Source organism: Neolamprologus brichardi, chromosome 5, assembly GCF_056152115.1.
Source record: "Neolamprologus brichardi isolate AB-2024 chromosome 5, ASM5615211v1, whole genome shotgun sequence".
In the NCBI taxonomy this organism is placed as follows: Eukaryota; Metazoa; Chordata; class Actinopteri; order Cichliformes; family Cichlidae; genus Neolamprologus; species Neolamprologus brichardi.
In genome coordinates, this window is record NC_142108.1 from 8,167,181 (window position 1) to 8,194,501 (window position 27,321).

Consider the following 27,321-nt stretch of genomic DNA (forward strand, 5'->3'; position numbering starts at 1 on the left):
GGCCGTCTCTCACGTCTGGACAGAGGGATGGAGGGGCGGGAGGCAGGCGGCTCGGAGCTGTGGGCTCCCTTTGTCTCGCCTAGCCTAACCCCACCACGCAAACACAAACAGCGCTCTCACTGCGGCCTGTTCTGCCAACAGGCAGGCGACATGCCAGCTAGGCGGGAGGCAAGTGTGTGACACAGATAGCACTTGTCTACGCGAGATAAACTCGATTCATACGGCGTGGGAATCTGTGAAAAAGCAAAGATGTGTTAGCTGTGCCCACCAAATCCCCACTTTAAAAAAGTTTTTCTTGTTTTTTTTTTTTACCTGCACTCTTAACCGCAGTAAGGCTGTATCACTGGACAAATCGCTCACTAATAAGCTTCTGTACAAGTCAAGTGCCAGCTATTAAATACACCGTTAGCTGAAAGTGCAAATTGACTGCTGCAGATGAATGGCCTGTGGGTAATGTTTGGAAAGTGAGCCAGGAGAGAGACGCTCTGTATCGACGGTATCGATTCGGGCCCTCCTTGAAGGCTGGCGTAAATTTATGTACTGCAGTGTTTTCAGGCATACTTAATGCAGACAGATGAGGATGTTTGTCAAATGGGAAACATAATTGCTGCTATTGATCAGGATCCTTATTTAAAGTGCTGAAAAATGGCAAGGACAAAAGCAATAAAAGATGTGAAACACCATTGCCCTGCAGGTATTTCAAATAATTGTTGTTTCCTGTCTTGTAATGAGCAACTTTTTGTTTGTTTTCAGAAATCTCGGCTACAACAAACTGACTTCCATCAGTCCTGAAGCCTTTGCCAACCTTCCCAACTTGAGAGAGCTGTAAGTAGTCACCCGCAGAGCACTCATGGTTTCTGCTGACAGAGTCTCCTTAAAATCTCCTAAACCCTTTTCAGTAAATGTGTTTGGCCCTGTTGGATTGTCACCTGAATTTTTAAAAAAAATAAAAGTAAAAAATGAAAAAATCAGTTACTTCATTCTGGCTAACTCATCATTGCCGCGCCGCTTCCGAGCAGCATTCTCATATGTGTTCCCTTGAACTAAGTCCAATTGAGAATTAAGTGGTGGTTTTCTATATTAAGCCCTTTCCCCCACCACCTGATACTGTGGCCAACACTGGCCTTGTAAATATTTTATATGGTGAGGAGAGGGCTTGGTTTTGTGTCACTCAGCGCCAGTGCACAAGGCACACACACACAGATACAGGAACGTACTGGTGATACACACACTGGTGACATCTTTGGCAGGCCAGCGGGCCAGTCATACGCTCCCGGACATCTGTTTTACTCCCATGTTATTTTCAGTTTTTAAAAGGATGACTTGCCACTTGCTGTGCAGCAGACGTGAAAAGTCCTATCTGTTGATTTATACGTGCTTTGACTGAAATGAGTTATAACAACCATATCTAAATATGTGTAGATATCTGTGCGTCTGTATAAATATGTGAGATATATATATACACACACAATTGTCAATTTTCAAGGGTGCTCCTTTATCAGCGGTTTGCTTCTCTAACCCTCTTCTCTCTGTGTTTGTAACTTTCAGTCGGTTAGACCACAATGAGCTGACCTCCATACCGGATTTGGGACAGGTTGCATCCAAGATTGTGTCCCTCTACCTGTGAGTATTACTACACTTACTGATTAACATGCCACCAGAAGATCTGTATCCAAAAGAGAGATGTTTCCCTTGTAGCCTGTGTGTGAGGTGCCCCTGTGTGTTCACAGCTGCAACACACACACATGCCCAGACTCGCAAACAGTGACAACAGCAAAGAGAGTTAAACGTTAGAGAGTGCGGTCACACTCACGTCTGAAAGGGCACAGCAAATATTGCTCTTTTAGTAATTTTAACAGATTGATGAAGCCAGCCATGCCTATGTATCCCATGTCTGCAGAGGGCTTCTGTTACTGTATTCTTAGGTCAGTTGCCTCACTGGCGTGCTTTTAAATAGTCTGTTGAGAGTATGTTGAGAAAGAATAGGCCTTTGCATCTCATAAGTAATGTTGAATTCATGTGAAGGTAGCCACAAATGTGACTCGACTGCATTTAAATTAGCTGGTGTCAGTACGAATTTCTGTCTTCACGGATTAGCATGTGTTGGAGTGAGCGGCCAGTCCTTTTACCTTTCTATGTGGTCTGCAGTGAGTGGTGCTGGCTGTTTGGAGTGTCAGCTCGTATATAGTTCTAAGTCGTTGCTCCCAGTTGTGAAATTGTGCCGGGGAGGGGGGGGGTACTGCCTGTGCTGGCATCTTGCTGCATATTTACAGCCGTATTTGGAAAGGGCGTGGGTGCGCTTGTGTTTGTCACAAACGTGGGCTCAGCGGTGTCTTTTTTTTTTTTTTTTTTTTTGCAATGGAAGGAAATCGATGAAGTGGGGGTAATTTGGTAACTTTATTCATGCTGTTAAAAGGTGGCGAAAGCAGTGATTGAGGCAAGCCCACAGAAATATGTGATCTTTTTATTTTTTTTATTTTTAATGTTGTTCATAATAAGATAAAGTTAATGCAATGCAAAGTAATAGAAGGAAATAAAAGAGTTCTGACACCTTGTTTTCTCAGGATGTTACCTAAAGCAACTCGTAATGCAAGAGACCAAGGTTTTTACAAAACAGGTGTAAACTTCAACAAAGGTAGTGATTAGTCACATGGCCACAAAGTGCAACAGTTTCCCTGAACGTTTGTTAACAAATAGAAATAATCAATATTCTGAGGATGTTTCTCCTCGTGAGTGCTGAGCAGCGGTGGCCTCTCTGCACATGCTCCACACATGTGCAGAGCATGTGACGAATGCAGCGCCTAGCCCCTCAGCTCAGGGTACGGGGGCAGGGCTTGCCAAAAGGGGTTCGATAACAGCAAGGAAAAATATCCCATTGTTGTCCTAAATTGCTTGTGTTTGAGTTAATGCAAAAATTATATATACATATACAATAACAGTAATGGAACCAACAAAACGAGCTGAACTACGTAATTCACTGTGCAAATATAAATGTAGCTGCAGTGCACTGCTGCCCGACACCTCCGATTGGGGTCAACAAGGCAAATAAATGTGGGTAGTGATGCTGGCCTTTGAATGGATATGGCAGCGTTGTGGTTATTGCGGTATCCACAAACATTCTCACAACTCGCTCAGCCTGAAACGAGCAAGTTAATCGGCCATCGTCGAGTGCTAACCATTAGCTTCACTCTGTATTTTCTTTCACACTTTGCTGGCATCCAGGCGGGCTGCATGGTAGTAAAGTGCACAGCTGCTGGTTCCTATTACATTGGTCATCGACATATCAGATTCAGCGGGGATCTTTGTGGGAGTCACACGTCCGCCTCTCCCTGTGTGTCATCTGCCTGCTTCTCAGAATTTATCGTGATGCACTGATGTGGTCAGAATATTACTGTAAGCTGTGGACAGTTGGTAAGGGAAGCATCTGTGGTTTGATTATTCAACTCTAACAGATGTCTGTTGACGTGTATCAGAAGTTTGACCTTCTGTTATTGTGTGTCATGGTTTGTTTGTTTGTTTGTTTGTGGTTTTTTGTTGGTCTGTATCTTTAAGTTTTAGCACAGTCTCATCTTCACTCTGCCTCTGATATAAAACAGACTGGAGCAAGTTCACCTTTACTTGCACAAACTGTGTCCAGTCGCAGGGCCTGCAAATGATTGGGGTGTCTTTTTTTGGGTCTGACTTGCAGCCTGTTGCTAGGGGAAAGGCCAGTAGTGCTGATGGGAGTGGAGGCTGGTGGGAGGGTCAGATTTTTACTAAGCCACGCAGCTGAAGTGAAGGCCCACCGAAGCACTTGCAGCTGCAGCTGTCAGTCACATAGCTTACAGTAAAATGGGTGAGGGGAGGAAGGATGAGAAATCAGGGAGGGAGTAATAGATCATAGTATCAGAGCAGGATGACACCATCGTATGTCGAAAGAGGAATGGTTAAAGGAGAAGTAGTGGATGAGGCAGCAGGAAGGGTACAGAAAAGAAAGGAAAAAGGAAGTGAGAGGTGATCTCGGGTTCAGTATCATTCCCAAAAGTAAATCCAATGTGCTTTAACACACCAACCACTGAGTCCTCTGCAGTGTGTGTGTGTGTGTGTGTGTGTGTGTGTGTGTTCGCGCGCATGCACCCTGGCAGACGCAGCAGCTCGGGCTGCTGGGCGGTGTTCCCGTGCCGTTGGTCGGAGATCGTCCGGAATGTAGTCTGACTAGAAGTTTGTGTGAGACAGTGGCTTGCATAAACATACAAACACCCAGGGAAGCAAATGGACAGAGAATCTGTCTTCAGCCGCTCATCAAACAGTAAACTCTCCAAAAGCCCAAGAGCATTTTATATGTGGTTGCTACTGACTGACAGGCTGACTCCCTCCGAGTCTTCTAGTCTATCGAATGACTTGTTGCAGACAAGGTATGCAGTCATGAATAAAAGGATCTATCCAGAAGGTGTCTTGACACAGAACCTGAAATAAATGGTGAGCTCCTAGTAGGGCTGGGCAGTATATCGAGTTTAAAAAAAAAAAAAAAAATCGATATATTTTCATACAAGATATAAGATGTGACAATATCGTTTATATCGATATAGTATATGTTACGTTATAATTATACTTGTGGAGCCGCAAGTTTGCCTCTCTTTCGTCCACTTTTGTCTCTACGCAACGTTACTCGGCCCCGCCTCTCCTTCACTGAACACAACTCCCCCTCCCCCATAGCTTCAACGTCAAGATGAATATGGCAAATCTCCGTTAACGAGTTACCGCGGATCGCCCAGTGCGTGGGGCCGGACGGCGTCAACGTGTTAGCGAGCTAACCGCGCTAACGAGCTAAAATCCTTTCATTTTCTCAAAAATCGACAGTGCGCCTTATGTATGAATTCTGGTAGTGCTTACTGACCGAGAACCGATTTTATGTGGTACACGGCGCTCAGCAATCGGTCAAAAAAATGTTTTAGTACGACTTTGGTAAGCTACGGAGCTGCACCGCTTGATGGCTTGTCGGAGCATTACGGCTACCGTAGTCTGGAGCCTCGCGGAGTGATACGTACTGTGCTTCAACGTAATATTACCGTATTGTGTGTGTATAAGGGCCATAAATGGCACATGGTTCAAACTCAAGGCTGTCAGTCACGCAGTAGAAGTTGGGAATAGAGCAGCTGTGAAATCTGTCTGTCTTTGTTATTATGCTCATCTTCTTTTAGTTTACATTTTGACTGCACAATTGTGAGCTCTTTGTTATGCACAAAAACAACATTGTTTTTTTTATTTATGGAACATTATTATTTAATAAATGCTGATAATTTATTTTTGAGTAATTTCTTCATGTACCTCTACGCTGTACGTTAATAAAAGTGCCTGTGTGACATCTGGGACACAGCTTTGACTTAGAACTCTCTTTTTGTTCTTACATTATGGTTTTAAAAAAATATCGAGATATATATCGTATATCGCCATCCAGCTAAAAAATATCGAGATATGAATTTTGGGTCATATCGCCCAGCCCTAGCTCCTAGGATTTTTGGCATTATAAATTTCTGCCAAATGAAGAGCAATAATTGCAAAAATGAACACTTGTGGGTTTTTTTTTTGTACATTCATTATTCACCTTCACTGGAAGGTGAAGAACGAAACTGCTGACTGATTCATGTGGGTGTGCAATATACAAAATGAAAAACAAGTACATCAGCCTGGCTTCTACGGAAATAAAAGGAATGCTAAAAAGAGACGAGTGGGCGGGTGAGTTGCTTTTGTTCTCAATGTTTTGTTTGATTGAGAAATGACTCAGACTCAATTTTTTTGGCCTTTTTTGTGCCTCTTGTCGCACTCTCCCTTTGGTGCTTTCATCCTTTCCGTACATGTCTGCGAGCTCTGTTTTTTGCTGCACTTTTTGATCGGGTACAGACAAGCGTGGCGGGGTGGTCGAAACTTGTGGTCACTTTCAATTTGATTAGATGTCCATCAATCATCACATAAAATACATGAATTACTATTAAGTCATCTGAGCATGTCAAACTTTCTGTTAAATCATCCAAAGGCCATATGCCAGGCACCCACAGTTCCACAATACAGTTGGCGAGCCTGCTGATGTCCTGCAGGATCCCAGAAAGCCACAGCAGGATGACAAGCAAAACAGAAGCAAGTAAATGTTTTAAAATCAGAGTGTCAAAGCGACAGCAGAGCAGCACAAACTTTCCTATTGTGCTCATCGCCTGCTTCAGAGGGCTCTTTAACACAGCTTGGGATAGAATATGTATGGCCCACTGGATGATCTGATTTTCAAATAATTCTCCCTTTGTCCTGACAGTGGACTTCAAACAGAAAGAGACGGGCCAAACAATCGACTTCAGAGATGGCACTGGAAACAGGAGAATGGGCACGCTAGTGTATCCCCCCCAACTAATGCACTTTCCATACATCAAAAGACGTGTCAAAATGAGCCGGGCTCGTGATAATCAGATGGTCGATGGGGCAGGGTAATGAAATTTGGAATTAAGTGGAATCAAAGCGAATAAGGAACTCCCGGACATCAAAGGGAGCACGGGTGAACCGAGCTCCTCTTTATCAGAAATGTCACTAGCCGTATGATAATCAGTTTTCATAATCGCTACTATTGTATGTGCAGACTTCAAACACGATGAGCGCCGAGGCTTTATCCGTCTCTCACATGGTGCAGCTGGGCTCTGGCTGTGGGAGGGGAAAGTTTGATTGGAGCGGTGGAGGAAGAACGTGGAGGGGGGGTTCAGCCTCTCCCACCAGTTTGAGGCTGCTCTGTTTTTCCACAGCGAAGGTCACCAGCTGTTGACCTCGCCTCACCCCATAATCCCCCCTCATTTTCTCCTCACCCCTTTGCTTCCTTCCTTCTTTCTTTCCGTCCCTTTCTTGCTCTTGTTGCTCACTGTTGCCACTGTCTGTTGCTCTGGCCCATGTGTGCGTTTGTTATTTGTGTTGTGTGTTTGCGCATGTGTGCTCATCCTTAACCATTTCTGCCACTGTTTATTCAGGTGGGCCACTGTGGTTTAAACCCTCCTACATCCCATACACCAATAAATGACTGTGTGTGTGTGTGTGTGTGTGTGTGTGTGTGTGTGTGTGTGTGTGTGTTCATCTGCTGGCTGCAGGCTAGAAAAAGAGGAGGGATTGACCTTGTTTTGATGAGTTTGACTGGTAGAGCACCTGCCACCTCACACTTTCTGTGAAGCACACACACGCACTGCCCTTTTAAATATAACACTATCAAACTCTTAAAAGGTCAAGTGAATTGATTTAAAGATGCTGCACGTGATTTGGTTAAAATCTCTCTGTCTCTGATGTTTGATAAGTAATAAGCTGCCTAACTTCCAAGAAGACCGTGACCTTTTATTAACCGAATTGGTTCGACATGGTGATAGTGTGTATTATCAGATTTGGAAAGAATCTACAGTAAATCTGAATGATTCAGGCCACGTGACAGTACTCTTAGGTTTGGACCATAGACTGTGTTTAAAAGCCACTGTGGATTTTTGAAAGATTAACCTTAGCATTATGAAGAATGTGATGTGAAAGAACCCTATTTTAGACCAGAAGGTGCAATGCTAAGCTATCAGCTACTGTCAGCTAGTGTGAAGCCTTAAGATGAGTGGGGTTTTGTTGTTGTTGTTGTTGTTTTTCATTGCTAGTTTGCTGTTTTGAAACCATACATAAGATGTGCTCCTTTCTGAAAAACTGTTAATATTTAATATTTAATACTTATTTTCATTCATTATTTCCTGGAATGAGTGACTTAGCCTAACAACTTATCGGGAAAGTCTTGCCCCCTCCCCGATCAGACGATTGGCTTCATTTTTCAGACCTATATCCGTGCTGCCTATCGCTGTACCTTCAGGGTTCGTACGGGTGCTTGAATTTGACCCTGAAAAAGGCGTATGAACCCTGTACCTTACAACAGGTTACATCGTCTACCAGAGAATTACATTAAGATGCTCCAAAAAGCACCAAAATCCAGTACTGTGACTGGAATTAGGAGAGATGCAGCTTTACAGACAGTACCTGAGTGAGTAATAAAAAATGAAGGAGGGGAATTAGCTTCCAGCTATATTAATTTCATGATAGACATTCAGCGATTAACATGATGACGCAGCAGGACTACTTTTGGAGCCATAAGAGGAACTGTAGTTTTGTGGCCCTCCAGATAGCTTTCTTTAAATTCAAGAGAAAAAAGAAGTTGGTGTCATTTGCTGGAAAAAGGCTCTTGGGAAGTTGTGATTAACTAGTTAGAAGCATCAAATGGTTTTGCCTTACATGGTGATGTCAAACACATTGCTTGTGAAAGCTAAAAAAAAAAAAAGCCTCCGTCATGTAGTAAAGATTTCCCTTGAGTGGTACATGTCAGATGATGAAGTGGCAGTTTGCTTATTGCTCTGCCTTTTTGTGTTACTCTGTCGTGTTTCCTATCTTTTTAAATGTTTTGTTTTAGTTTTGTAAAAACAAAATTTAATTGTTGGGCAATGGATGTGGTACTAAATGGATCCCCTGACCCTAGTTAGCACCTAGTCATGTGTCAAACGTGTCATCCAGCAAAAGCTTTCATGTACACTCAGATTACACAGGCCTTCAGTCTCCAGACACACACACACACCACTTTGGTTGCAACACGGATAAATGTCAAATATCACACTCCATCAGTCTATCTCACTCTTTATTATATCACTGTCTTTCTCAACCTTTCTGTATGGAATGCGTCTACTCCACAAAATAAAGAGCACAGATGTGGAGGAGGTCAGAATAGGATCAAGAGAGTCACCCTCATTTCTGAACAAGAGCTCTAAACAGGACAGCCTGAGAGGAAATTCAGTCTCCTCTCAGGCTTCTGGCTGAACCAGGCTAGCACCCACTGACAAAGCTCGGCGGAGATCGAGATTTCCTTGTGTGAAAACTCCCTGGGTTCATTAGGACCTTTAAAGTAACTCTTCTCCCCATTTCACAACACACCAAGATCTTCCTTCGAGTGGCTCTGGTTCATCACTGAGGCCCCATCCATCTGACAGATTTTGTGGCTGTTTTTTTTTTTTTTTGTCCTTGGGAGTTGTTTAAAGAAGACCAGCCTCTGTTTGGAAGCACTTAAAGTACTACATTTTGTGGTGGATGAAAACCACTTTGTTCTGTGTGTTCTCATTCTCTCACTCTCTCTTCCTGAATGGGCTTACAGAAGCCAGTGGGATTGGAGTGGCTTCCCTGATGGGAAGAGTACACAAAGTTTAGGTAACAGTGAGGACCACACCTTATGTCTTCTGTTTGTGTTCTTTATTTTTCAGACATCATAATAAGATTCGCAGTATTGATGGCAGGCGGACTGGGGAGCTGCTTTCTGTGGAAACCCTGGACCTGAGCAATAACGACATTACTGAGCTGCGAGGACAATGCTTCCCTGCAGGCCTCCATATCCGAGATCTGTAAGTAGCATCTCGGAGGACTCCTGTGGCACGTAATGCACCAGCTATTTAATTAAAGCAAAATTAAATAAATTATTAAAGATAAATATGTTATTTATTATATGAGGAAACTTTAGTTCTGTAACTAATATTAAGTGATGTTAATGGACATGCACATGCAAAATAACATGTTTTCCAAATATAAGATTTCTAGCAAACCTCACTGTGGCTTCCCTTTGTTCAGGTACCTCAGTAACAACAAGATCAGTGTGTTGGAGCTCGGAGCTCTGGACCATTTGGGCGAAACCCTACAGGTTCTAAGACTGAGCCGAAACCGCATCAGCCAGATCCCCGTGAAAGCCTTCCAGCTCCCGAGGCTCACCCAGCTGTGAGTGCCACTGGATTTGATCAGTTTTAACAATGTAGGCTAGTGTGCTGACAAGCTTGAGCTTTGATCTGTCAAAACAGTTCACCCTGCAAAAACATTACGCTGTTGTCATATCATATTTAGGCTGAAAACCGAGCGCGTTTCCCAATTGTAGTGTTTGGAAACTACACAGAGATGAGCCTTTTCCCTGAGAAGGAGCTTCTAGTGTCTGCTGATTGAGCTGTGTGTGTGTTTAACATTTAGAGTGCTGTTAGTGTGAGCTATACCACTAGGGATGGATAAGACCTGACTAGGTAAACACCAGAGCCATATTATTGGTGATTTATTGCCTTCTTCCATATCCCCCAAAGTGGTTAGTTTAGTCCCCACACCATGCTCCTTTATCTTCGTCAAACTTCCCTCTAGCATAACGGTGAGGTAGACCCATTTGTAGCTCAACGCCTCCATTCTGGAGAGCAAAGGGACTCGCGTAATGGGAGTCTCTCTCCATTGTGGCTCCAGTAGTTTCCCCAGGTGTCTTTTGTTGGACATGGGGCCCCAGTGACACTGTATCACCACATGCTAGAGGTGATGCACATGAGACACAAAAGAAGCTTTGTGAATGTTTATCTTTGAAAAAGCTGAAGGCTTTTACAGCCTACACACACACACACAGCGGCTGTACAGATTCATTGTTACATCCACAGGCACCTCAGGCTTTTTATACAAAGAGAAAATGAGTAAAGTTTTTAATCATCTCACTCTGTCTTAATTCAAGGGGTAATAACACATGTAGTGTACAACCCTGGCCCCATACCACCACCAATGCTTGATAAATGCCTTTGCTGAATAAGGGCAAAACAAAGGGAAGATGTTTTTTCTGCTGCTTCTCTTTAAAATGGTCTTCTGTTTACAGTCATCTGTTTTGTCCTACCACCTTTCAGTGAGCTGAACAGGAACCGTATACGCCAAGTGGAGGGTCTAACCTTCCAGGGTTTATCCAGCCTGGAGGTGCTCAAACTACAAAGGAACAGCATCAGCAAACTGACTGACGGAGCCTTCTTTGACCTGGCTAAGATGAAAGTCCTGTACGTACTAAACATCACCTTTAATAATACCAAAGAGAATCATTTATTTAAAACTATTATCCGACTGGTTTTGTTTTACTTTCACAAGTTCTCCTGCGCAGCAGAGGACAAATCCGAATAGTTGGAAAAAAAAAAAATCTAATTTGGGTGCTGCAGTTAGTTTGAAGCGAGCACTATCTGATTGGCTAATCCTATTTGCACTCATTTACTGCCATTACAGGAATACTCACTGACTAAAAAAGATCTTTTTGTACCCTTACTGGAACTTTCTCACAATTACACTTTTTCCCCCTCCACCCAGAACTTTTACATAATTACTTAAATTACACGCAAAATAACAGAGTAATGCTCACAAATTGCATTGTAATTTATGTCACAGTAATGTGGTGAAATGTTGTGAGATCAACAGATTCTCACTGCAGTATCTCTGTGTCATGCAGGCACCTGGACTACAACAGCCTGACGGAGGTGAACAGTGGCTCGCTTTACGGACTGACTTCCCTGCAGCAGCTGTTCCTCAGTAACAACTCCATAGCACGCATCAATCCTGATGGGTGGAAGTTCTGCCAGAAGCTAAGGGAGCTGTAAGTACCAGCATTCAAATTAGTCCGAACGCAAACTCTCTTGCCAGATGTACCGCTAAAACGTTTCACCGGAGAGTGGTTAAATATCTGAAAAACCCAGCTTGGTAACGACAAAAAGCGTATATATCAGTGCAGTTTGCATTTTTTAAAATAAAGGTTTAAATGTTAGCTCTTTAAGTTTCCACTAACACTAAATGTGGATTCTTAAAGCCTCGAGAACCCAACTCTTTTGACCTGCCACCCATATCATCATCAGCATCTCCCTTTCAGGGTTAAACGACATTTTGTTTTAACACTCAGTACGCTTACACTATTCTCAGGATTAAGCCTGTTTATCCCATAATTCGAGCTGGGCTCAACAGCACTCGAGCGCTTCGACATGAGTTTTTGTGCTCCGTGTGTCACCTGCAGCAAACCGGCGTGTAAATCCTCCGCTGGATGTTGTGGTAATTACACTGAAGGATCACCTTCACCTCCTTTGTCTGCCGAGTTATTATCTGAGAGTCTTTCCTGCACTGTTGACACGACTGTCGTAATGCCGCTTTAAAGTGCTTCGCTCAGCTGAGGCGTTGCTAACTACGAGGTAGCCGGGGCTATCTGTGGCGCCTATGTTTGTCTATGTGTAACAGTCAGAATGGATAAAGTGGTAGATGGTGATCGCGCTAGTTTGCTCTGCGTATCTCAGCGCCGCTTCCTGTACGCTCCCAGCACACGTTTCTCCCAGCACCGCACCTTTCCACCAGTTATATGATTTTATTATCTGCGTTTTGATGACCCTCACGGCTGATAGAAGTGAGTGACTCGTCTTTATGAGAAGCCTTGTTATTGCATTCCCGATTCGCCGGGCTGAACTGGTCATCAGGGAGAATCTCTGCACACATGACTAGTCAAGCAAACCTGAGACAGACAGAGAGGGCAATAAAATGCACAATACTGCCTTTGAGCATTGTTTGAAAGATACCATTATAAGATTTATTATCAGTGGTAATCAGGATTTGCCATAAAAACCACGAAAAGAAGAAACATTCTTAGAAGTTTCTAAGCTGTAGTTTCATTTCTTTTCTTTTTTTTCTTTTCTTTTTAAGATTGCAAGTAAACCATCTCTCTGAATTCCTAAAACAGGGGAAATCCCTTGGAAACCCACGCAGTGTCGACACCCCATTAGTATGTTCCTCAGGCCTTTTAATAAAAAAGAAACGATTTAGAGGCTGGATGTGAATATGAGTAACATTTTGAGGGTTCCAGGACACGAGTAGCAGTTTATTCCCCTGGGGTTTACCACACGCTTAAGTAGTCTTATAAACGGAGGTTGTAGACATGCTGAGTCCCAACCCAGAATTTCTTTTCTTTCCTGTCAGACGATGCGAAGCTCATTTAAGCTCCGACTTCTGCTAAATCCATTCTCCGTTAACATCATGCGGTGTACAATGGAAAAACGCATCATAAACTGGCAAATGGTCATCGAATGGGCTTTGAAACTGAAGTATAATGATGTCGCGAGCGGTCTCAGTGGTCTGCCAACCTTCCAGACCTCACACAGAATATTTCTCTCTGTCTGTTCTGGTTTTTTTCCCTCACTTTCTCTCTGTGTCTCCTCTCTTCTTCTGTCTCTATTTCTTTCTCTCTCCAGGAATTTGTCTTACAACAACTTAACTCGTCTGGATGAAGGGAGTCTGGCAGTGCTCGGGGATCTCCACACCCTCCGGCTGGGCCACAACTCTATCAGCCACATCAACGAGGGAGCCTTCAGAGGCCTCAAGGCTTTACGCATCCTGTAAGTACACCGGCCCACCCCCAACCACCATTACCAAGCCCCAAACAGACCCCTAACTCACTCATTATGCCCCTGCTGACCATAAGGTTAAGACGTGCCACTTGGGAGCAGTGAAAATTGAGATGCTTAATTTTGGTTTTTGCCTGGGTGACATTTGATAGTTAGTCTCATGAAGTCCCTTCGTTTGACATAGGAAAGAGGGAGCTGTTGGCTTTCAGTGAGTGTTTACTGTCATTTGTATTCATGTCTTTTACAAGGTGTCTATTGTCATGGTTTCTGTAGCAACTTCTTACTTTTTAGTGCCTTTTTTCACTTTGTTTCTTCAGTTTTGTCTGGGGCGTTTGTTTTGTCTCCAAACACCCAGCAATCTTGGATTTAAAAGGGTTCTGTGTCATTCGGCTCCCTTGAGATCCTTCCTGGCTTTTTTGAAGCCATGAATGAAGACAGAGGATTTTTTTTTTCCTTTCCCTGATCCACCATGTGCACAAAAAGCCCAAAGAAAGAAAAGGGCTGAACCACAGGGAGAAAGCCGGTGGATAAATCCAGCAGAAAGACTTGGGGGTCTTGGTCCCTAACCAAGGTCTTCTTGGCTGAGCTGTTCACAAGAGAGCCAGAGAGGAGAGTAATACCAGAGCTTGCTAGAAAGGCTCTCTGACAGCAGGGTCAGAAGCCAAGGCACATAAGGCTTCTCCCTCTGCTGGCACGCTGGATGCCAGATAACTAGCTACAGTGGGTGGAACAGGGAGCTTTCACTGCCATATCTCAGCCCTTCTCATGTTTTTCTTTCTTGTCTTTAATTAACCGCTTTGTTTCATTTGGCTGCACACTTTCAAAGCCCTCTTAATGCCCATTTCTTCCCCTCTGTTATTCTAAGTGTGTTCTGTCATCTCCTAACGATATCCCACAATACATATAATCTCTGTCTTAATTTTGGAATTTTTTCCTCCTCTCTTGTACTCCTTCTGCTCGGTGTCTTTGAGGCAGGCCTAATCTAATCAGCAGTGGGGAGGACGTGCATAGGCTGGGCCCTGAAAAGGAGCCGGGGGAGCTTTAATTGGGCCGGAGTGGCTGGTTGCGCTGGCATGGGGCTGGAGCCTGAAACGGGGTGTGAAAGCTCTGGCATGGGGCCAGCCTGCCCTCTAATTCGGCCACGGGGGTCGTTGGCTCATCGGGGCCCCCCTCTCCGTGCCCCCATCTCTCCCTTACTCTCTCTCGCTCGCTCCTCTACTCTGCAGCCCCCGCCGCTGCCCTTGCTTTAACAAGGCAATAGCCTTTAACATCCACCCAGCCAGAAAGAGTAGGAAATTGGCAGCTCCAGTCCAGTCAAACAGACACAGTCGTCAGCGCAAAGTGAAAAGAACCAAAAGGGGATAAGAGATGCTTGGAAAGCAAATGGGAGGAGGAGTGGAGGTGGCTATTGTGGTGGGGGCGGAGGGGTGGGGCTGACCATTAACCCCGAAGGCCCTTTCTCAAGTTTGAGGAAAGTCTTTTTTTCCTTTTTTTTTCTTTTTAATGGCTTGGAGAAGTTCTCAGACTCTGCCGCTTGTTCTTTTTGATCAGCATGCAGCAGGGCGGAGCGGTGGCCCCTCTGCAGCTATGACTTCACTGAAAGAGGTAGCTCTCAAGCAGAAGCATTCAGCAAGTGTTCGGAAACCCCCAACTTTCGTTCACTCAAATCTCTTCTGTCTTTGTCTGGCCATGACTAAGCTTGGCTGCTAACCCCGCCGGCACTCTTGGCTGCACCGTACCTGCCAGCATCGGACTTGCAGTCCGAACTGTCTGGCTTCTGGCATTGTGTTCTTGCCAGTCCCTCTATGCCATCATGAATTATACATGTTTCCCTGCGCTGGGGTTTGCCTCAACACACCAGCGCACATGCACGCGTATTCACACGCACACTCCTTCTCCACCCCTCTAAGGAAAGAATGCGCTTGGTTGGCAGAGCAGAGCGGGAGAGGGGCTCTTTAAGCCAGGTGCAGCGGGGGCGAAGGGGGTAACCCGTGACTTCCAAGAGCAGCTTCTGCCAGGGCTGTGAAACGCTTCAGCGCTGGCAGGCCCAATCCCTGTTCCTCTCCTCAACCGCCTTCCGCCGTTCTTATCCTCCTCTTTTCTCTCATTCTCCACAGGGAGCTGGACCATAACGACATCTCAGGCACAATAGAGGACACCAACGGGGCCTTCTCTGGATTGGACAGCCTCATCAAGCTGTGAGTGTCTCCCCTCCTTTTCATCCCTCAGCCCTGGCCTGCCACTGTCTCTCTGCTCTCTTCAGAAAACAAAACTAGAGAAAGCGAAGGGAGCCGCCTCCTTTTCTTGCATCCCAAAGCCACTCCAGTTTAAGTTTGTTTAGAACTTTGAGACACTATCACGATCCCACGCTTTACTTTGAAAAAAACATGCTCACACTGAGCAACAATTTAAAGGTCCCCTCTTTATTTAGTTTATTAGTTTTTTTTTCTCCTCATCCTATAGAGGCCACTTTCTCTTCAGTTCATTCTAGCGTTCATCTTGTGATTTGATTGTAAGCTTTATGGGCAAACTGGGTTCTCTTTGCTGATAATGGCTGGAAAAATGAGTCATGTTTTTAATTACTTGTCAGTGCTTTCAAACGCCTTGTATAAAGTTCAATATCAAAAGTTAGTAAGCTTAGAAATTACAGAGGCGTGAAGTTTCTGGCAATGAGCAGCAATCATCAACCCACAGGATGAAAAGATGATGTCCAGCCAAGATGGTTCCCAGTGTGAGCACCGCTGAAAGAAAGAATGAGAGAAAGAGGGGAGAGAAAGGGCTTTTCTTTGAGCTGGCAGGGGTTCGCTCCCCAATAGGCGAAGGGCTATTTCTCCTCCATAGCTGCACTCCCTCTCATCCCCTCATTCCCAGTCTCTGTTGTTAAGAGCTGAGAGAGGGTGAAATTGAGGGCCACATTCAGTCATCAAACATCAAACGCCTCACGAGCCCCGCCCTCTGACCCTGCCCCCTTTTGTCACGGCGTTGTCGGAAGCTGCCTGATGCATCCCAACGCTGGCAAAGCGAGCCATGGGAAAAACAAGAGAAAGAATCTTACATCAAAGTGTCCATTACATTTTAAAACTTTAAAACTGTTTTTAAAAAGCAGCGTGGGAATGCCGCCACATGGGATGGAAGTGGATCTTACAGTTCAAAAGATGATTTTTGGATTTGATTCAGTTACAAGTGCATGTGACAGCTTCATTGAATTCCTTCAAAAACAAAAAATTATACTGTTATCTGTGTGACAAGGCTGCCGTTTGTTTGTGTGTACATGTGGACGAGTTTGAACACTGGGCTCTTCTTTGTGAGCCAGCCAGCCGTGTCTCCTCTTCCTGCGATCCAAAGGCTACAACGGGTATGAGGAGGTGGCAGTGGCGGGATGAAGGAAGGGGATTAAGACCCCAAATCAGAGCAGCTAGACTTTGGGCTTGACAGACACTGAAATGATTACACGTATGTCCTGTTCGCAGGGGAGGGGTGCTTTTAGATTCTAATAAAGATAAAAGTGGTCTTTGAAGAGCAGCACAGAGCCCAGGTGCCCCCGCCCACCTCCACAACCCTGTTCAATCCCCTTTACCCTTCCTCTTGGCTAATCTCCACACAGTTCAGATTTCCAATACCTCACCCCCCGTCAATCTTATCAGATTCAAACTGGCTAATTGTGGTTCTCTCTCTGTTTTGTTCTCCCATTCCCCAAAATGTTCCCTCCTCCCTCTTCCTCTCCCCCCTTCTTCATCTATTGACACCCCTCGTGTTTGGAAACGGCAGGACTCTGTTTGGAAACAAGATCAAATCCGTGGCCAAGAAGGCCTTCTCTGGCTTGGATACCCTGGAACACCTGTGAGTATCCCAGGAGAGAGAACGGAAGAGGGGAAAGAGGGGGTGGAGTGTAAGGGGGTGTGGGTTTTGTAAAAGTAGTTGGCAAGGGGAGGCTGCTAGCGTCTTGGTGAAAGAGAATGATATCGGTGTGGGTAACACTAATCTGTTCACACTTGATGAAACAGTATTTAATATTTCAACAGGAACTTGGGGGAGAACGCTATTCGCTCCATTCAGCCCGATGCCTTCACTAAGATGAGGAACCTCAAAAGCCTGTGAGTTTAACACGGATCTTTCTGGTTCTGAGTGCAGCAACACACTCACAAATACAGAAAAGGGTACAGTGCACGTGACTTATGCTTGTCTTTTCCCTCTCCTGCAGTCTCATTCAAAGCAACAGCTTGCTGTGTGACTGCCAGCTCCACTGGTTGCCCGACTGGTTGGTGGCACGTGGTTTGCAGGTCGGTATCAATGCCACCTGCGCCCACCCGGAAAGTCTGAAGGGAAAGAGCGTCTTTGAGGTTCCGCCCAGCAGCTTTGTGTGTGGTGAGTGTGTGTGTGTTCTCTGGTTACATGGCTGTGTCATTGCTTTGTGATGAGTAGGAGGCGTTCAAGGCACAGATGGGCCACATACATGGGCTCCGCTGTCCTGTTATTGACACATTTGCATGTATTTGGGTGGTGTTTTTGTTTAGTCCTGCGATAAACTCTCCAACAACATGATGTCAGTTTTTATTTTCCCTTTTTACATTCATTTATGCAGAGGAAGCAGACACCTGCTGAGCAACGCTTGTGATAATATCCTCACGCTTTTTAAACACACTTTATTTCACCCGCTGCCTTATTTTAGACGACCTCCCCAAGCCTCAGATCACCGTACAGCCGGAAACCACAATGACAGTCCTCGGCAGTGACGTTCGTCTCACCTGCACAGCTGCCAGCAGCAGCTCCTCCCCCATGACCTTTGCCTGGCGCAAGGACCAGGAGCTCCTTCGTAACGCTGAGATGGAGAACTACGCCCACGTGCGTGCTCACCACCAGGCCGCGACACCAGATCTGCCGGGCGCAGGAGGAGGAGGCGTGATGGAGTACACAACGATTCTCCACCTGCGCCGCGTCACTTTTGCCCACGAGGGTCGTTACCAGTGCATCATCACCAACCACTTTGGCTCCACCTACTCGAGCAAGGCCAGACTCATCGTCAACGGTATGTTATGTTGTTAATAGCTTCTTTGGGTCACTTTTATTCATTTATTAAAACAGACGAATTGTTTCAGCTGTTTATATTATTCAACTGAATTTCAAAATTATAGGGCCCACAGTGAGTTCGTCTTTCGCTACAATAAAGTCCCCTTCCTCTCTCTCACTCTCTCTAAGCATCCTCTCTCCTAGGCTGATATTTGGAACAAATTGATTTAGCTGCATGTCATCGCTGACAGGCTTGATCTATTCTGCACTCTGGCAGAGAACCAAACTCTGAATAAATACTGTCCAACTGCAGAAAATCAGTGTGAAAAAGCCTCCATCAGACCTCAGGCTTCTTCTTAACCCTTGCTGTAGCCAAGTGCTCGCTCACAGCAGATCCTGTCAAACTGAATTTAGCATTTTGGCAGTTATTTACCTGGTTGTTGCTTTGACTTACTCATGTATAAATAAAGGTTTCCTGGTTTTCTAACTGAAAGTTTCTTGATTTGAATGTCAGCAGCAGCTGGGAAAATGAATGAGCAGCTCTGTAATCCTTTACAACTGCTGTTGCAGTTCTACATCCTGCTCGGGTAGACTGCCTACATGTTTGTAAATGAGGAAATTACTCAAACTATGAAGTGGATTGTCAACCTTCCTACAATATATAAAGGTCATATTGTTTTGATCTGCTAATACTGAAGGAATTTTTCCATCCGTAGTTCTTCCATCCTTCATCAAGACTCCCAGGGACAGCACCATCCGAACTGGCCACACCGCCAGGCTGGAGTGTGCTGCAGAGGGTCACCCGGCACCTCAGATCGCCTGGCAGAAGGACGGCGGCACGGATTTCCCCGCCGCCCGCGACCGCCGGATGCACGTCATGCCCGACGACGACGTCTTCTTCATCACGGACGTCAAGCCGGTGGACATGGGCGTGTACAGCTGCACTGCCAAAAACACAGCTGGCACCGTCTCTGCTAACGCCACCCTCACCGTACTGGGTAAGAGCTGTGAATTCAGCACGGCGCAGTTGTAAAGAGCTGGGTTTGGTCAGTCCGAAGCAGAATGAGAATCTTTATATTTTGCTTTCTCGCCAGCTGTGGCCTTGCTGCAGGTCAGGGGTCAGAGGTCACAGTTAGGGGTCAAAGGAGGGGATCGAGGGGGATCACAGAGGGGAGTTTGTTAGGCATTTACACCACCACACACACACACACACACTCTCTGTGAGGGACAGTCATGGCTGCTTCACTGCAGGCCTCAGTGCTCCCAGTTTATTGGCTGTTTTACACTGTTAAACAGAACAGAGCTTCTCTCTTATAACCATCTCAGCACATAGATCATCATTGTCCTTTGTCTTTGAACTGAGCAAAACAACCCACTGTTGTATACAGATGGGATATGTTTTTACTTATTCATTTTTAATTGACCTTTTAAATTAATCTGTAAGTGCCCGCAAACATTTAAAATACTGCTTTAGCATAACATTTGCATGTTGTCAAGTTTTAATCTACAAAGCACTACAAAATACTGAAACAAGATACCATAAAACCTCTCTGAATTTCTAATGTTTGAGTTTAAGTGACGGAGAAGGAGGGGTAGTGTGTAGTCAAGGGGCCCCTAACTGAAAGAAAGTGGTGGGGGAAGAAAAATGGGAGCCAAAGAAGAACTGCAGCGGTGGAGTGTGAGTGCGCATATGTAGGGGGAGGAGGTAGTTAAGAGGGATTTAGAGAAAATAAGAGGGAGGGCAGAAAGAGAAACAGGGAGAAGGAGGACGAAAGTATTGATAGACGAGAACACAACTGAAGTGGGTTAAGTGAGATGTCTTAATCTGTGTACATCCCACTGTGAAGGGAAGTGCTCACTCTGAGAGGAGAGGCCACCCTTAACACGCACACCATCGCTCAGTCCAGTGTGCTTCATTCACTGAAATGTGAAGCTGGCAAGGAAACAGACGGGTCCTCTGAAGAGGATCCTGCCTCAGAGGAAATGTTTGTGCTCCAATCAAAAAGCTTTTAAGTTTCAGGAAACTTCGGACTTTATCAGCATTGTATTTGAGTAATAAATATCATTCTTAGAAGACGGATGGGCTTTCAGTGGCTGGACATGTCCGTTTGTGCTCAGGCTGTCCAGCTGAATCACCACAATCCGGTAGTCTGTCATCAATACAGTGAACAGAAAAGTGCTAAAGAAAACTGTAGAACCACCAGAACTGTAGTTATAGAAATCATTGGGCTCTTTTTATGAGGAAACTCATCACCCCACTTTTCCACAGAAACGCCCCACCTGGCTCAGGACCTTGAGGACCGCAGCGTTACTGTCGGGGAGACGGTGGCGCTGCAGTGCAAAGCTCTCGGCAGCCCGCCCCCGCGCATCACCTGGCTGCACAACGACCAACCGCTGCGCCCCTCCGACAGACACCACTTCACGCCGGGAAACCAGCTGCTTGTCATCGGCTCCGCCTTGCTGAAGGACGCCGGGCGCTACACCTGCCTCATGTCCAACACTCTGGGCACAGAGCGCGCCCACAGCCAGCTGGTGGTGACTGAGCGCAGGAACGCTTGCGCCACGCCGACAGGTCCGAGCACCGTTACTATAGGGATCATCGTCATCGCTGTGGTTACGAGTATTGTGGTGACATCGCTGGTGTGGGTGTGTATCATCTATCAGACGAGGAAGAAGAGCGAGGAGTGCAGCGTGACCAACACAGGTGAGCTCAGAATGACTTCTTGTTGTTTTTTTTAATTTGTAAGTTAAAAACACATTTAACCTAAAAATGAAGAAACCATTAAAACTTCATGCAGCCCACAGTTCTGGCTCTGATGTCTGCCTCTTTTCTCTCTCCCAGATGAGACGATCGTTCACCCAGATGTATCCAGCTACCTCTCCTCCCAGGGGACTCTGTCCGAGCGGCAGGACATGTGCATCCGTGTGGAGACCGGCGGTGGCCCTCAGCCCAACGGACACGTTGTAGACACCACAGGTACCGCTAAAGTTCGCTCTCTGCTTCCAAATGTTTGCGCTCTCGGTTACGTAATGATGAGACGAGCGCTGCTGTAAAGACCTGCTCAGTGTCAAAAATAATCACAGGAGACGCTCTCAGCACAATGTTGACATGCAGTTGTTGACTTTCAGCCTCCAAATCATTTATTTGTTTTCTTCCCGCAGGTTTTGACAGCGCAGTGCTGTGCACAGATTGTATGGAGAATGGCAACAGCTACTCCAAAGATCCCGACTACCTGGCACACGGGTTTGGTCCTGCTGCAGGCATGGAGTACCAACAGCAGCTTATTCCACCACCCTACTCTTACTGTTACCCCGGGGAGCAGCACGACACCGGGTCACACACAACCCCACTCTGCAATGGGACCCCCAGCAGGATCCGAAAGAACTCTGAAGGATCAGTGTTTCCAAAAAACCATAATACAACACTGAACCAACACGATAGAAAAGGTACGGTGATTAGTGTAGTGAGTTTAACTGTACTTATCCAGCCTTATCCCATAAATCCACTACTCTTCTTAAAGCTCCACACTGCCCTGCTGGAATAACAGTTTTATCAGGTGATGCCATGAGAAGCTATCAGCCATTCTGGAGTCTTCTTTCTGCAAGTGCCTTTGAATGTGATCTTTGATGGATTGTCTCCTACCAGCATCTGACACTGTATCATAGTTACATGCCCAGAGCCCCTCAGGATATGTATCTTTAAAAAAACCCAGGAGTGACTTCTCCCTCCTGATGATGCACGCCCAGGCTTGTTCTGGGCTTCAGCTCCTTTAGTTATATAGCAGTGGTATTGGCCTTTGAATACCAATTCTCACCTCCACAATGCTCTACACACACATTCCACTGACTCGCTTTCTCCCAAAGCCGAGCACATATTTGTCTTTGTGCGTGCCACGTCACTGACCCCGCCTGTTCCTTCTCTGTTTCAGCAGTGAGCAAAGCGGGGCAGACCAAGACATCGCAGGAAGACTCCTTCCACAAGCCGGTGAAGCTGGCCGGCGTGACGAGCCACGGACACATCGACACGGACTGCGAGCCTGAGCTCAGGCAGACTCTGCTGTCCAATGGACACGCCCTCAGAGCCTCTCAGAATGAGAGCGCCTCTCTAAGGAGAGCCAGTGACTAGCAGCCCCAAAAATGTGGACCGATATATACAATTTTTTTTTTCTTGCACTGGGAAATAACCTGCTACCTCATATCGAGGCAAACGGTCCCGAGCCTCCTGCATCTGAACTGACGGAGGAGAGGAGGGGGGAGGGGCATCCGGAGTTTGAAGGCGGAGCTTGTGTGGGGGGCGTCCCATCTGAGCGTATCAGCTGTACATAGTTAAAAACCTTCCTTTGGGAGGTGGCCGCTAAAAAAAATAAAAATAAAAATTTTAGCTGCAAAAAAGAGAAAAAAAAAAGAAGAAAAAATGTGACTTGCATTTGAAGCATGTAAATGTAGGGAATCTTGTACAATATGTATGTGCAGGGGGACTAAAAAGAGAAATATGCCTTTTGGACTTTTTTTTGACTGTACATAAGAGTTTTCTTATATATTATATAACTTTTACAAAAAAGAGTGTTTAAATATATGTGCATGGCAAAGAAAGGAGTGATGGTATTTTTATTTTTCTTACAACAAGAAAAAAAACAGCCTTTTTTCAGCTTTTACCAACATTCAGCTGCAGTGCCTTATTGCATGATCAAAGAAAACTCAAGTTGTAATAGCATATATCCAGAGACTGTTTCTGTGAGAGATCCTGGTACACTTTTTATCGCAAACAAAACACTTGATCGCACTTGAATGTTTTACCTTTTTTTTTTTTTTTTTTTGCCAGCTATGGCCTTACGGAAACAACTCGCACCACCGTTTTTGTATGAAGGAAGAGCTCGGATGCTGATTATTTAGGTACGTTAGATGTTGGTGCGAGTGGTGGGATATCAGTTAAAGCACTTTTTTTTTTCTTTTTTTCACTTCACAAACATGCAGACTGTGTGTACACGATCCACCGGCAGGAATGCAGGAGCCTCCTCTCTGTGAGGAGACGTTCCGCATATCTTGACGCACTAAAGTCAACAGTACATACTGTACCCTTAAGGCTCTTCCACCTGTTTCACAACACTACACGTTTACTGCAAAGCTGCTCTGATCGGGTTGGGATGAATGCTTCACGTGTTTTAAAGAGGACTTATTATGCTTTTTGGTATTTCCTTTTCATATGCAGATGTACGTGGAAACTGTTACAGTGTTGGATGCTCATATTAAACATAGCCAAAGTTTTCACATAACGAGGTCAGTGCATGTAGAAGTAATCCCTGTGAGCCCAAAGCTCAGGCTTCAGACTGCTCGGTTTTCACCCACCTGCTGTTCAGACACTGTTTGCCAGAGGATGATTTGAGGGGGCTGCACTTAGGCCCAGTGTACAAACCTAAATAATTGTTTTGAACTGTGAATCGTGCAAAGCTGCTCAAGTCAATGCCAATAATAATAACAACAATAATAATAATAATTTTTACAAAATTATATAGATATAGATATATAGATGTATCTAGAGAGAGAGTGAGATCTGCAATAAGCATAATAGGTCCTCTTTAAGTTCGATTTTTTTTTTTTTTTTTTTTTTTTAATTTGTCCCAGAAAGTGACTTTGGTACAATTCTGCAACCACATGTGGCTGCTAACAGCTAACAGCTGTTGCTTAGAAGCTGCAAAAGCCAGTAATAATCTCTCAGTGCAACTGCGTGACACCTGTCATGAGTTACAGCCCACATTCATAACCGAAGCTGAAATTTTTGGACGTTTAATTGGCCGGCTGCCCAATTGGGTTTTTTTTCTCTTCTTTTTAATAATAAAACCTGAACGCTATGAAATTAGCAAAAGATGCATTGTGATGTTGTGTCATTCAGTTACTGCTGTAATATGGGTCGACATCCGGGGGGGAAGCTGGGGTACGGGGTGGTGCATTTGGGAGCAAAAGATGGCCAGTACTCCACCTGAATCACTGCAGTTCAGTAATAACGATTCATGCCTGAGGTGGATAAAGGTGCAGCTCGCTCCTGTGAACAGTTAGGGAGGCTTGTGAAAAGTGCTCTAACCAAACTTTAGGGGGTGAACTGTCACAGTCCCTGAATACTTTGGTACCATTCAACATGAATACACCAGCGGCCTTATCAAGGTAAGCTGGAGGACATGCTCCTCTGGTTACACCTGACAGCACTTACTGAGGTGATTTTTACCAGCAAGACCAATCAGAGAACTTGTTTTGTTTTTTTTTTTCTTCTTCTTTGTTTTTTGGACTTTGGGAAAGCAACCCCCGTGTAGTAGGTAAAAGGGACTCGAAGGAGCGAGGGTGCAGTTCATATCCTGAGTAATTTATTAATGCAGACTGTCTGAAACCGTTGTCCCGATGTCAAAGTTAAAACAGTGAAGTGTCTAACATGGCATTGAAGTGTCTAATAAAAATCCCATTTTGCTATTATTACAAGTGTTGGGCCTGTTTTCTTGCTCATAAAAAAAAAAGCACACACACATAGGGAGGATGTTTCGACAATATCACAAACAGCTGAGTTAGCATTTAACGCCGCTCTCCTGTCACAGCGGTTATGGAGAAGCCATCAATTCAAATGGAGCATGCACAAAGACATGAAATCCAGAGTCCTTGATCTTCAAAGTAGTCAAGTAGACACACACACACACACACACACACAGAAAGCTAATCTTCCAACCAGGAATGTCTCTTGGCTCCTTGGAGCTGCAAAGACAGCAGGCTTTTTTTCCCCTTCTGCGGGCTGTTAAAAATATTTGCTATTGAGTCGAGTCTGACTGAAGGTCAGGATGTGCATTCCAGATGGACGTTTGTCACCAGATGATTGACGTGCCCCTGGCCGCGGCCTCCACCAATCACACTCAGACCATTGTTGTGCTACAGCCTAGTGACAAGCAGCATGACAAACAGTCCCACCTGTGAGGACATTTGTCTCTTCGTGCAGTTTTACCTTCCAGACCGGCTGCTGACAGATGAGAGGAGCTAATTCACTGAAAACACACTGATACCTAACTGTTCTTCCATATGCCAGCGAAATAATCCTTCAATAAGATGTATTGGAGTATTTTTTATTAAGTTGTCCTCTTCTTTTAAAAGCCTGAGGAGCAGGGAGGGGGTGCATGAATACTTGTAAAATTGACAATGGCCACACTGGAAATCACATCACGCAACAATTTAAATGAAACTCAGAGATTCTCTCATTCATTTCCAAACTTTTCTTATATCTCGTCCTCGTGGCCGGGTCGCGCAACACTTCTGTGGTCCAGGAGTTGGAAACCGCTGCTCCAATAAACAAGATCAAAGCCGGAGTAAAAATGCACGGCCTTACCTCCGCTTGATCCAGTCATGCAGATCGGTTCAGCTGTGGGACTGGACCGCTGATATCACACAACCTCAGCAAACAAAATCAAAACCATCTGCTTAAATGAAAGAGCAGAAAATGAAGCTTCTTTGTGAAATCTGGTGTGCTGACCCCTTCAGTGAGTGTATCAGAGCACAAGTGATGTATATAGCCACCAAGATACACATCTTTAAAAAAGTTAAAATCAGTATGTTTACCAGTTTCATGACTTCTAATCAGGTCGATCACTTACTCTAATTCTGTTTGACTTGAATGTTTGTACATCGTGGACAATGCAGTTGATCAGAGCGTCCCACAACATACAACTGCCATAAGAGGAAAATAACTGCCTTTCAGCACCGCTAATGTGCAGCACTTGACATCAAAACATGGAGATGTTAAGCAAGTGCAGACTTTCAGAGAAGCAGCCATTTTTTTATGCAAACTACCCCGTTTTCAGAAACTCAAAAAGTCAACTGGTTTATAAGCAGGTTTCTAGCCCATGAAGCCCATTCCTTCTTTCTCTCTTTACAAAATAAGCAGATAACAGATCTGGAGTGTTTGGTTGCTGTTCAGTCGAACTTCATTTGAGTTCCAAAGAGACACTGATACTTGTGAAGGAGGTCAACAAAAGGTTAAAAAGAAAAAACCTTACACAAACCTATAAGAGAGACAGCAAAATGCTTAAGCAGTGGCCGAATCAAAAATCTGATCTATTCATAAATAAAAGATCTGAAGAGCCAGAGATGACAAAGTGCATGATTTTGTTAATTAAAGGCTTCTACTGTTCTGGGATTCTACAAAAAAAGGACAAAGAAAAGGCTTTTGCATGTGGATGAGGTCAGCTTTGCTCCAGCAGGATTGTAACAATGGTGAGATACTGCTGTGTCTCTCTGGTGGGCCTTTAAAGCAGGTGGCTTAGTCCAATAGAGAGGAGAAAACACTAAAATAATCATTAAACTATGCAGAATTCCAGAGAGTCAAAGAAAGCCCTAAACCTCACTCGAAAGATACAAAGACATCGTTTTTAATCACATAACTCATTCTCTCACAAACACGTGAAACATAAATGGTCCCAGTCACTGCTGACTACAATGACTGCGTTGTCCTAGGTGATACAGTGTTGCTTCATTTCAAAAAATTCTGTGGTGTTTTGAGTGCCTAATCAATAAGTATGAATGTGACACTCTGGGTAATGCAGTCATCCCCGTGAGCGTCTCCTCTCCGCCTCATTTCAAAGGACTCAGCAGGATGCTGGATCCTCCATTTCCAGAGACGATTTCCCTGCTGTTCTGGTTCTCTCCATCAGGTCAGGACTCAGGACAGTCACAGGTCGTGCTGCTATAGCAAAGTGCGGCGGACCTTCTCATAGGCTCCGAGGAAGATGAAACCGCCCACGCTGATGAAGGTCATCCTCGGTATGCTGCCAGCAAACAGACTGGAGAAAGGGGAGAGAGAAACATGTGCTTCTTAAAAAAGATATCTTTGCAGCATTTGTCAAAATTGCAGTACAGTAATGCATTTGAGACGCTACAAGACTTTCTACAGCGCTTCTGTGCAGGAGGAATGGAGTCCTCAATATAAAGAGCAAAATGTCAGTCGACTAATGTTCGCTTACTGTCTAACAACGTAAGATTGCCTTGTTCGTGACACCCTGTTTGTGAGCTAGAGTATGTTTTTTAAAAAACAGAACACTTGGTGTTTCGTGCAGCACACTTCAACGTATTTCAAGGGCGT

At 44.9% G+C, this 27,321-nt stretch overlaps 2 protein-coding genes across 5 annotated transcripts in view; one reads left to right on the forward strand and one right to left on the reverse strand.

Moving 5' to 3' along the window:
- lrig1 (leucine-rich repeats and immunoglobulin-like domains 1) overlaps positions 1-24,677 on the forward strand; it is a 34,946-nt gene extending 10,269 nt beyond the window's left edge. Inside the window, exons 2-18 of one of the 2 annotated variants that reach the window (XM_006784609.3) lie at positions 754-825; positions 1,549-1,623; positions 9,270-9,407; positions 9,631-9,774; positions 10,698-10,841; positions 11,282-11,425; positions 13,056-13,199; positions 15,326-15,406; positions 16,977-17,048; positions 17,231-17,302; positions 17,410-17,573; positions 17,878-18,234; positions 18,932-19,213; positions 20,485-20,919; positions 21,058-21,192; positions 21,378-21,662; positions 22,145-24,677. In XM_006784609.3, coding sequence (XP_006784672.2) covers positions 754-825; positions 1,549-1,623; positions 9,270-9,407; positions 9,631-9,774; positions 10,698-10,841; positions 11,282-11,425; positions 13,056-13,199; positions 15,326-15,406; positions 16,977-17,048; positions 17,231-17,302; positions 17,410-17,573; positions 17,878-18,234; positions 18,932-19,213; positions 20,485-20,919; positions 21,058-21,192; positions 21,378-21,662; positions 22,145-22,341 — 2,941 coding nt within the window. In that variant the 3' untranslated portion in view covers positions 22,342-24,677. The remainder of the gene's footprint in view (positions 1-753; positions 826-1,548; positions 1,624-9,269; positions 9,408-9,630; positions 9,775-10,697; positions 10,842-11,281; positions 11,426-13,055; positions 13,200-15,325; positions 15,407-16,976; positions 17,049-17,230; positions 17,303-17,409; positions 17,574-17,877; positions 18,235-18,931; positions 19,214-20,484; positions 20,920-21,057; positions 21,193-21,377; positions 21,663-22,144) is intronic. The other variant, XM_006784610.3, reaches the window with a different exon arrangement.
- Positions 24,678-24,939: 262 nt separating this feature from the next.
- The window catches only part of slc25a26 (solute carrier family 25 member 26), a 60,235-nt gene continuing 57,853 nt past the window's right edge, over positions 24,940-27,321 (reverse strand). For all 3 annotated transcript variants that reach the window (XM_087840598.1, XM_006784608.3, XM_035905159.2), the window contains one exon: positions 24,940-27,022. In XM_087840598.1, the coding sequence (XP_087696724.1) occupies positions 26,926-27,022 (97 nt within the window). In that variant the 3' untranslated portion in view covers positions 24,940-26,925. The remainder of the gene's footprint in view (positions 27,023-27,321) is intronic.